The sequence below is a fragment of the Etheostoma cragini genome, chromosome 14, assembly GCF_013103735.1.
Source record: "Etheostoma cragini isolate CJK2018 chromosome 14, CSU_Ecrag_1.0, whole genome shotgun sequence".
In the NCBI taxonomy this organism is placed as follows: domain Eukaryota; kingdom Metazoa; phylum Chordata; class Actinopteri; order Perciformes; family Percidae; genus Etheostoma; species Etheostoma cragini.
In genome coordinates, this window is record NC_048420.1 from 23,955,895 (window position 1) to 23,967,400 (window position 11,506).

Sequence of the window (11,506 nt, forward strand, 5' to 3'; positions counted from 1 at the left end):
CGCGCACACACACACACGCGCACACACGCACGCACACACACACACAGACACGCACACACACACACACACACACACAGGTTCCTCAATTTATAGTTAGCAATGACAGACGCCTTTAACCCTCGTGTTGTCTTCCTGTTAAAAATCAACACTTTTGTCGACGCTTTTTATCAATTTTTTTTAACATTTTATGTTTTTGTCCCATTTTCATCACTTTTGGCGTTTTTTTCAAAGTTTGTCACTTTTTTGACGTTTTCAACACTACGTAACACTAACTTTTTAACTTTAGTTTTACGGTTATTTTTGGAATTTATGGTCAATAAACGTCATTTATAGGAAATTATCCCTAATGTTTGAGTTAGAAAAGCAGAAATTAGGAATTATTGAGACTAAAATTAAAGGAATGGATGTATATGATAATCACAGACTGGAATATGTCAACTTTTACTCAATACTATTTCAACAACACTTCCATTTGTTTTTCAAATGCTGTAAAATTGAATAAGACGCCCCAAAATTAATGAAAGTAGAGATGTGTACTTGGCAAAGAGCGTTGGGTGGAATCAATCATGTTATTTTGGGGAATTAAAAAGAACATTGATATAGGACAACATGAGGACAACATGAGGACAACATGAGGACAACATGAGGACTACATGAGGGATAAAGTATTATTTTTATAATATATAGTTCTTACCTGCGGTGACGTTACAGCCCAGAACAAAGGCCAACAGGCAGCTGCAGATATTCACCCTCATCTTCCTTCAGGCTGCAGTGAGTCAGTGAGCAGAAAGACGTCTGATCTCATCTTCTATTTAAATTGAAAACAGGAACGTGTGTTTTTTTTCTCAAAAGCCCCAATCTTCAAAGAGTTAAAATAACTTCAACTCTGTGTCGTTTCCGCTCAGTCTCTCTGACAGAACCAGCAACTCTACCTATGTTACAGGACTCATAGAACCAGAAATATAGACAGTATCTACCTATGTTACAGGACTTATAGAAACAGAAATATAGACAGTATCTACCTATGTTACAGGACTTATAGAACCAGAAATATAGACAGTATCTACCTATGTTATGGGACTTATAGAAACAGGAATATAGACAGTATCTACCTATGTTACAGGACTTATAGAAACAGAAATATAGACAGTATCTACCTACGTTATGGGACTTATAGAACCAGAAATATAGACAGTATCTACCTATGTTATGGGACTTATAGAAACAGTAATATAGACAGTATCTACCTATGTTACAGGACTTATAGAAACAGAAATATAAGCCGTATCTACCTATGTTACGGGACTTATAGAACCAGAAATATAGACAGTATCTACCTATGTTATGGGACTTATAGAACCAGAAATATAGACAGTATCTACCTATGTTATGGGACTTATAGAACAAGAAATATAGACAGTATCTACCTATGTTACAGGACTTATAGAAACAGAAATATAGACAGTATCTACCTATGTTACAGGACTTAAAGAAACAGAAATATAGACCGTATCTACCTATGTTACAGGACTTATAGAAACAGAAATATAGACTGTATCTACCTATGTTATGGGACTTATAGAACCAGAAATATAGACAGTATCTACCTATGTTACAGAACTTATAGAACCAGAAATATAGACAGTATCTACCTATGTTATGGGACTTATAGAACCAGAAATATAGACAGTATCTACCTATGTTAATATTTAGGCTGCAGTCTACAGTTTTTAGCCCAGCTAAGCATAACGACATCAAGTGGCCTTTTATTGGAATAACACATAGACTGTTTATAAAAAAATAGATTTAACAAAAAAGCTACAATGCCTAAATAATAGTCCCAGCAGCAAAATACTTCATTTTAAGAAGTTATTGTGTCGGCTTGTTTATATGTATAAACCAGTTTGATTTATTTTGTTTATAATCTGACACCTAGCGCGCATGTCAATTTAACGTGGACCCCGAAATCCTTCACGTCTATTGGTTGATTAAGCCTGTCCATCACAATGCTCTCTTTCAATTGGACCAAATCACCTTCAAAACCCTCTTCCTGCCTCTCCCTCAACAAGAGGCTGATTTGCGTCGCCAAACACACTCTGAATCCGCTTATTGGCTCGTTCTCCTGCCTGTCCCGCTTTCATCTGCCGTGATTGGCTGGTCTGTCGCATGTGGGCGGGGCCTTTCCCGGAAAATTCGTTTCCTCGTCTGTCATATTGCGACGCAAAGGGAAGAGAAGATAAACGGATAAATATATCACTTTTCCCAACGGAGGAAACACCCCTTTATTTTGAATTATAAATGATAACAATGCCTGATATCACTCAGGTACCTTTAATCCTAAAAAACTAGCCGCCGTATTGTGTTTCGCTAGCTGTTTTGCTAGCTGTTTGTTTAGCTAGCTGCTATCACGTCGCTATCTAACGGCTCCCCAAACACACCGCCTTTGTGGCTATGAGTACGGATCTACTATCTGATTTGGACACTCGTTTCTTCGCTGATAACCTCCTGACAAGCGAAGACTGGGGTGAGTTATCATTTAAAGCCTTTAACACGGTAAATACACACGATAACAAGCTCCCCGGGTGCGCTAGTTAGCAGTTGTGTGGGATGGCTAGCCGAACCTAGCTAGCTAGCTGGACGAGCTAGCTAGCTAGCTTCGGCTAAAGCTGCAATGCAAAACCTCCATTGTGGACTTTAAGGGTTTTATTTGATAGAGAAGGTGTGACATTGTGTGCGAAATGCTCGTTGCACGCGGTCGCCAGGGTGTAAAGGCGTGTTGCTTCCTCAGTCATCAGACCCGGATGTGTCAGTTTATCTTTAACACTGTGTGTGTGTGTGTGTGTGTGTGTGTGTGGGGGGGGGGACTCATCACACATTAACACAACCGCATGTCTCTTCTTCTCTTTCTTCCGTACTCGCCGTTTAATGTCTTGTGTTGACACGTTTCTTGTTAAAACTCTGTCAATGCACGCGCAATTGAACATGGTTAATGCATCTAATTGCAGGTAGTTTTCCCACCTATGAACTACCTATGGCTGCACAATTAATCGCAATTTTATCGAAATCGCGATAAAGACGAGTGTAATATGCAAAATGTAAGGGGGGTGCAATATTTGTTAATGGCAAAATAGTTAATTCAATTTTATTTGCATAGTGCTAAATCACAACAACTGTTATCTCATCGTGCTTTTCATTAAGGAGCAGGTCTAGACCGGACTCTGGGTTGTTATCTATCTACCAGGTCTTTCCGTAAGGAGCAGGTCTTGCCTTGACCGGTTGGGGGTGAGAGGGAGGGAGGGAGAGAGAGAGAGAGGGAGAGAGGGAGAGAAGGAAGGAGTGAGAGAGACAGACAGAGAGGGAAGAGAAAAAGAGAGAGAGACATGGAGAATTGTATTAGAGGGTGTGGAGCAGGAACATGGAGGCAGCAGGTGACTCCAACCACAGATCCAGAGCCAGAAACACCTGCAGGACGAGATGGGAGGAGAGAGAGAGAGAGAGGGAGGGGCGAGAGAGAGACAGAGAGAGGGGGGGGGGGGCGAGAGAGAGAAACAGAGACAGGGGCAAGAGAGAGAGAGACAGAGAGAGAGGGAGGGGCGAGAGACAGAGACAGAGACAGGGGCGAGAGAGCACAAGACTCTGGAAAAGGGAAGAAGTTGAGTTAGTAACACGCAGTAATGGGATGAGGTTGCATACAGACGGAGAGGAGGAGGAAGAGAGAGGAGAGGGGCGACTGTACAGTTCATATTCTGCTTGTTTAACGGTTGTTTTGGTAAATTTCTTATCATTTTGGCACTAGTGATGTTTCATTTGGGGCTCGAACCTCTTTAGGGGAGCACAGAAAATTCCTCTATGCAGGGCAAACCCTGATTGTAGGGCTGCACGATTATGGCCAAAATGATAATCACGATTAATTTGATCAAGATATTGATCGCGATTATTCTCACGATTATTTGTTGATTTTAATCAGCCCACAAATGTTATCATCACATAGGCTGTTTATAACTGGAGAGGGAGTGTGATGGACGTACTCACAGAGAGACGGCTGACTCATTATGAACGGGTCCAGCACGGCTCGAATGGCGGTGACACGTTGTGTGTATGAAACGTCTGTATCTTCACTGCGCTGCATTTTTATTAACTATGATATTCTAGCCATGGGTCACATCTCTGGTCCAGGTCCTGGTCCTGGTCCTGGTCCAGCAGCTCCGTCTCACGCTGTTACTCTACCAACGGAAGTTAGTCGCATTCAATAACTTCTTCTGTGTTCTTCGTCGTAGCGCCGGCGATAGCAGAGTTACCCGCGGAAACACTGGTACAAATACCGGTTTGCCTCTCATGCTTAACAAAACACAACCGTGTTAATAACAATTAAAACTGTAGACAAATGTCAGAAGTGTGGACCGGCGGCCGCTGCTGTGTGGCGGGGCGCGGAGAGTAAGACGAGAGAGCGTAGAAAGATCCAACACAGGCACGGCTTTACAGACAAAATGGGTCATATGACGCAAAATTGTAATCCTATCCATATAAACAGCATTGCAGCGGATGCGAGGACATTAGCACCGGTGCGTCCTAGAGGAGCTAACAGCTAACAGCCGCTATTAGCACAGACTAGCACTGCTCACTGCTGTTGTCTGAAAAACAACACACACGGAACAAAATGTTGCGTTTACTGGTAAACTGGTAAACCTTGACACTGACGTATTACCGACTGCTGTCTGTTGAGTTTTCCTCACGCTACTCTGTCCTCTGGGGCTGTCTACCTCTAGAGACTAAGCTGCACGGGGTGCAGTGAACTACTCTGATTGGCTCAGGATCAGACGGTAGTAGCGGTAGATGCGCTTTGCAAAAAACCCGGAGCGTTCTATGAAATGACACATTAAAAAAAATTATCGCTCGATCACGCAAATTTGATTGTGGGAAGTCAAAATCATGATCGCGATTATAATTCGATTAATTGTGCAGCCCTACCTGATTGGTTAATAATAAATATAATAATAATCTCCTGTGTTGTTGACTCTCTGATGTGCTTTAATCCCTGCCTCTGTCCCCAGATGCCTGCCTGTACCAGTGTGAGAGCATGGAGGAGGGGGAGGACGCGGACTTCAGCCGGGGGCTGAAATACGAACCCTCGGTACGGAGACATAAAAGACGGTGTCCCTGCTCACGGCTCTGGTTTCTGTCTCGGGACCCAGAGCGAGACTGAAGCCAAACGCACTCCGCCTTCACACGGCTCGGGTCGTAGTGTCGGACCTTTTGATTTTTTAAACCATTCCCTGTCTCGTAGACGGGGGGAACCAGTAGATTCAGTCTCCAGTAGACCTGCACGAGTCGGGGGAAAAATACGAATCCCGATTCTCTGCCATGATATTTTTAAGTGTAATGATCATTGCACACATGAACCATGACAGAACAAACTGGCAGTGGTAAACAGAGATATTTGGGCCCCTATAGCACAATACGCATCACCCCAACATAGAGGCCTCAATGAAGAGAAGGGAGAGCATTGACACCTTTTTTTTTTTTTTTTTTTTATACTAAAAAATATGTTTAAAACTCGCAGAAGAAAGTAGCGTTTTCGATGCAGTCGGATAGTAGAATTAAATGAGAAACAAAGTCATTAAGTAAAAAATTTAAGGTATTTGTAAATTAAATCGTGGACAAGGTAAATGGAGATTGATTAATCGCGCAGGCGTAGTCAACAGATCTGTTAAACGGAGTCTCTCCACACAGAACCACGTGAAAGCAGCACTTTAAATCTTGTGTTAACAGAAATGTGCTAATATGTTTCTGGGAAAACAAGATAATAAGTCATTTAGGATGAAATAGACCAAATCAACCCATTAGTCTAATTAAAGGGGGGGGGGGGCAGCCCAAGAATCTACAACATCCATGTAAAAAAGGTCTATATTCATCCTCTCATCTGCATGATATATTTGAGGATTTATGTTTAATTTTCCCAAAATGTTGAACTATTCCTTTAGCTGTGTAATCAACATAGTGGCACGGCTCATTCACATCAATGATGTTGTTTAACCTCCAGGAGTTTTTAGATGTTGGGTCAAAAGATAATCAGGCCCGTTTTATTTGTATGTCAGTTGACACACACACACACACACACACACACACACACACACACACACACACACACACACACACACACACACAGAGAGACACACACACACACACACACACACCTAATTTTCCACCTGACTTACTCTCTTTTTTCCACCCTCTCTGTTTCTTTCTCCCTCCCTCCCTCCCTTCCTCTCGCAGTTTGACAACGACCTCGTGCTCACCCTCGATCCTGACAATCCCACGTCGCCATGGCAACACCTTGACGATAACCTGCTCACAGGTAAACAGAACGCCCAACCATCTGCGTTCACGGGGGAACCCCGCAAACTAACCTCGGTCTGCGTTTTTGCTTTTACGCATCAGGCGTCTCTTAAACATGAGGCGCCACAGCGGCCGCTCCAACCCTGTGGAACACCTTTTAATGAGATCATGAAGGATTTCAATTCAATTTTATTTTATTTATAGCATCAATTCATAACAAGAGTTATCTCGAGACCCTTTATAGATAGAGGAGGTCTAGACCACACTCCAGAATTTACAAGGACCCAACAAGTCTAGTAGTTTCCTCCAGAGCAAGCAACAGGGGTGAGGAAAACCTCCTAGAGGAAGAAACCTGGGACAGACCCAGACCCAGACTCTTGGTAAGCGGTGTCTGACAACTGGTTAGGGTTAAAATGCAGAAGAAGTCATCACACAATCCTGGCAGGGGGGGGGGGGTAAATGTGGGTTTTTCTTTTTCTTCCTTTTGGTCAACAAATCCCATGACGAGACCCGAAGACGTAAACTTAAACCCTCGTGTTGTCTTCAATTCATAATACAGTTATTTAGGGAATTTATGAAATTGAATGAAAATCTGAAATGAAGGAAGTCAAAATACGGGTGATAAATGTTGGAAAAAGCGCCAAAATCAATGAACAAAAATACAAAAACTTCATTAAAAAACTTTGTAAAAAGCAACAAAAACATTGACAGATGGGGAAAAAGTGTTTTTCACGGTCAAAGGGAAGACAACACAAGGGTTAAAAAATGTCTCCTAAAGCAGCTGGTCATTGTAGTTTTTTTCTTGAGAAATAGTGAGTCATTTAGGCATCCACCTTTTTAAAACTTCATCTTGATTATTCATGTTTTACTGCAGTATACAACTTTCGCTTTGAAGTGCTTCATGATTTGCTACATAGCACTTTTGCGAATCAGCAGTCTCTGTTTTAATGTCTCTGTCTGTGTGTCTTTCTGAAGGAGAAGCTCCCGTGATAAAACATGAGATGACCATCACTCAGCCGTTACCCGTGGAAATGTGTAAGTCCCGCAGCTTCTCTTCAGATGTAACAAAGGCAGACGTAGCCGTGTTTTCACTGGTTTGATAGTGTTGTTTACGTGTTCAGTGTTTCGGGTGAAAGCTGAGCCTCCCTCCCCGGCGTCCTCCCTCGCGTCCGACTGCTCCGCGTCATCTCCGGACCCCCAGGTGTGTGTTCAACTCTGTTTAAGTAGACGTTCCTCTCAGTGTGTTGACCCTTCACTTTCAGGACCCTCAGGTGTTAGTGATGTGTACCGGATACTGATGGTAGTGTTGCAAAAATAAAGAAAATGTTGGAAAAAAGTATAAAAAAGTGATACAAAAAAATCTCAAAACTGTAAAAATAAAGCTTCAAGAAGTGATGAGAAAATCTTAAAAGTATTTTTTTTTAAAGTGTCAAAAGCTTCAAAAAGTGATGAGAAAATCTCAAAAGTATTTAAAAAAAAAAGTGTCAAAAGCTTCTAAAAGTGATAATAAAATCTCAAAAGTATTAAAAAAAAGTGTCAAAAGCTTCAAAAAGTGATAATAAAATCTCAAAAGTATTAAAAAAAAGTGTCAAAAGCTTCAAAAAGTGATAAGAAAATCTCACAAGTATTTTAAAAAAGTGTCAAAAGCTTCTAAAAGTGATAATAAAATCTCAAAAGTATAAAAAAATAAGTGTCAAAAGCTTAAAAAAAAGGGATTAAAAAAAAATCTCAAAAGCTTCAAAAAGTGATAAGATAATCTCAACTATTAAAAAGTTTCAAAAGCTTCAAAAAGTCATAAGAAAATCTCAAAAGTATTAAAAAAAAAAAATCTCAAAAGCATCCAAAAAGTTACGATTGAGTCAAATTGACCCGTGACTTATTTGGCGTTTTTAAAAACAATTCTGAAATAAAGATTTTAGACATCATTCTCTGACTGCGTCTCCCCTCCAGATCACAGTTAAAGGTGAAAACCCTCCGACTCCTCCGTACATGTACGGAGACGTGCTGTCCCCCCCGCTGGGCTCCCTGGAGGTCACCGTGGCAACAAGCGCCGTACCCCGACCACAGACGCAGCTCCAGACGCCGCCACCGGCCCAGATCCCGGCGGTCATCGGTGGGATCCAGACGCAGGCTGCAGGTAGGCCCACACGCTAGCTCTCTAAACGAGGCCGCGCAAGTCAAACTGTTACCCTGACCCGGGTATCAAGACAATATTGTGACTTTAGTATATCGTGACTTAAGTATGATACCGTGACCCGAATATCGCAAAGATATTGTGACCTGAGTATCGCGACGATATCGTGACTTAAGTAGGATATCGTGACCCGAGTATCGCAAAGATATTGTGACCTGAGTATCGCGACGATATCGTGACTTAAGTAGGATATCGTGACCCGAGTATCGCGATGTTATGGTGACCGAGTATCTTGACAATAACGTGACCTGAGTGTCGCAATGTTAGTGTGACAGAGTATCGCGACGATATCGGGACTTAAGTAGGATATCGTGACCCGAGTATCGCGATGTTATGGTGACCGAGTATCTTGACAATAACGTGACCGGAGTATTGCAATGTTATCGTGACAGAGTATCGCGACAATATCGGAACTTAAGTAGGATATCGTGATCCGAGTATTGCAATGTTATTGTGACAGAGTATTGCGACGATATTGTGACTTAAGTAGGATATCGTGACCCGAGTATCGCAATGTTATCGTGACAAATGATCGCGATAAAATTGTGACCCGAGTATCGTGACCCAAGTATGACGATATTGGGACTTGAGTATGATATCGGGACTTGAGTATGCCGCCAAAGTAAAACGTACGCCCCCGCCGGCAAAATCCGGCCCCTCTCCGAACCGGATCCAGGTCGCGTATCACTTTAGGTTTTCAAGACATTTTGGCAAAAGCGATAATAATGTTGGAATAAAGTGACCAAAACGTTTTTTGTTGTTTTTTCTCATTTGTTGACTTCTCATGGAAGTCAACAAAAGGCTTATGTTGGGTTCAAAACCTCAAGTCAAAAGTACACACGGACACGGACGTTTTCTTTTGTGCTTTGCAAAGGGGACAAGTACTGAAATCCTTCAGTAGTCTTCCAAAGTACTCTCCAAAGTACTCTCCCCTTGTTCTGCCTTTTTATTGAAGTTGAAAACTTGGGTGTAAACATAAAGTTGTTTTACATAAAAGGGTGTTAGTATATCATATTGTTACATACATGTGTGTATATATATATATATATATATATATATATATATATGTATATATGTATATATGTATATGTATATGTATATGTATATGTATATGTGTGTGTGTATATATATATATATACACGTGTGTGTGTATATATAGATAGATAGATAGATACACATGTATAGATATAAAGGCATATATTTACATTGTGTAATGAAAGATACTTGTTACGGTACTTTGACATGTTAGACTCTCCTTTTGTTAGTTTGAGTTTATGATTTGCGTTACTTTCTAGCTTCCCAGTATCGTGACAGAGTATCGTGACGATATCGTGACCCGAGTATCGCAATGTTATCGTGACATATTATCGCGATGAAATTGTGACCCGAGTATCGTGACCCAAGTATGACGATATTGGGACTAGGCATAAATCTTTGGGGTCGTAACACACATTATTTGCTTCACCATTGGTTGATCTGTGGCGTGTTAGGCAAGTTTAGGGTTTAACATAGTTCACCGATGTTGAATATAGAGGTACAATATGTTTCTTCACACAGTCACAGCTGCAAGTTCATCTTATCTCACTCTGCAAGCTCGACACTCCCGTTCCTCGATTTTTTTCTCCCTTTCTCGAGGTTTCACATTCACATGGTAACTATTTCACCGTGTAACTTTGAATGGTTCCCACAGGTTAGTACAGTATGGATGGTGGTTAAAGATAACGTACATCAGTACTAAACCCAGTCTTGTGTAAGAGTCTAATAGCTGTACCGAGCAATCTGGGCTGAAGTGAAAGCTCTCGGTTTCCCAGTTAATCGTTAATCGTTCAGTTTTTCCACTTCTCTATACAGAATACCTGAACAGGTGAAGCTATTCAGGTATTCTGTATAGAGGACCTCAGGGCAGACCCACAACACAATGGAGGGGTTGTGTGCGTCCCATCTGGTGTGGGAAACGCTGGATTAGTCTCGGGAAGTTGACTTCAAACGTAAATCCCGGCCCTGATGTGCATGTTGCTGTTGAAAGAGCATTACACAAAGGGTCCGAACACCAGAGCTACTTTTACCTGTGTGCATGATTCAAATTAGAAGAAATCTGATTTGTTTAAACCCAAATAACTGATGGAGTGCCTCATCACCCGGGAACTTGTATTTCCATTTTAATTCATTACCCTAGTGGTGCAAGATTTCCCACCCCAGTACTGACGTTGGATGTGACTTGTTGACAGCTGGAGTATCAGAAAGTGCTGCAGAGCAAGGAAGACCAAAGCCTCAGTTAAGGCCTTTCTTTACAGTCGACCTAGTGGCGTCACTGGTGTGAGATTTGGCATTTAAATGGTGGTTAAATTTTCTTTGAAAAAATGCAAATTGTTTGTGCTTTTGTAGCACCTGGAATTAACCCTATTGAAAGTATTTAGTTTGGTTTACAGCTAACACATCATTTATCTGCATCCTGTTCAGTAATGCATTGAAGCATAAAAGAAGAAACAGGTTTTTGTGTGTCTGCGGTAGCGAACTCTTGAACTCGCTGTGTGATGAATCCTACTGTGAAGTAATAAAACTGAACTTGTATACACTACTATCAGCGTCTCCGTATGAGTGGTGTAACACTTTATATGAATTATGGTTATTTTTGCATATATGAGAACTGTTTTAGACAACACACATGCTTGTGCTGCATTGCTGTGGGTGTAATATCAATAAATATGACATTATTATGTTGATTATTGGCATAAGTAAATGTCATGAGGGCAAAAGCGTTTTTTGAGAAAATGTATGTATTTTGTCATCTGTATAAGTTATGATGATTATTTCAAACGGGAACATGCAAACGGGAACATTAGGGGATTATTCCCTTTCATAGGCCATGTAAAAGGGAACATTAGGGGATTATTCCCTGTCATAGGCCATTTAAACGGGAACATTAGGGGATTATTCCCTGTCATAGGCCATGTAAAAGGGAACATTAGGGGATTA

At 41.3% G+C, this 11,506-nt stretch overlaps 1 protein-coding gene across 1 annotated transcript in view; it reads left to right on the forward strand.

Moving 5' to 3' along the window:
• The first annotated feature begins 2,202 nt into the window (after window positions 1-2,202).
• atf6b (activating transcription factor 6 beta) overlaps window positions 2,203-11,506 on the forward strand; it is a 16,645-nt gene continuing 7,341 nt past the window's right edge. The window contains exons 1-7 of the mRNA XM_034892807.1: window positions 2,203-2,524; window positions 5,052-5,131; window positions 6,274-6,355; window positions 7,312-7,371; window positions 7,458-7,537; window positions 8,287-8,485; window positions 10,759-10,844. Of these exons, the coding sequence (XP_034748698.1) occupies window positions 2,452-2,524; window positions 5,052-5,131; window positions 6,274-6,355; window positions 7,312-7,371; window positions 7,458-7,537; window positions 8,287-8,485; window positions 10,759-10,844 (660 nt within the window). The 5' untranslated portion in view covers window positions 2,203-2,451. The remainder of the gene's footprint in view (window positions 2,525-5,051; window positions 5,132-6,273; window positions 6,356-7,311; window positions 7,372-7,457; window positions 7,538-8,286; window positions 8,486-10,758; window positions 10,845-11,506) is intronic.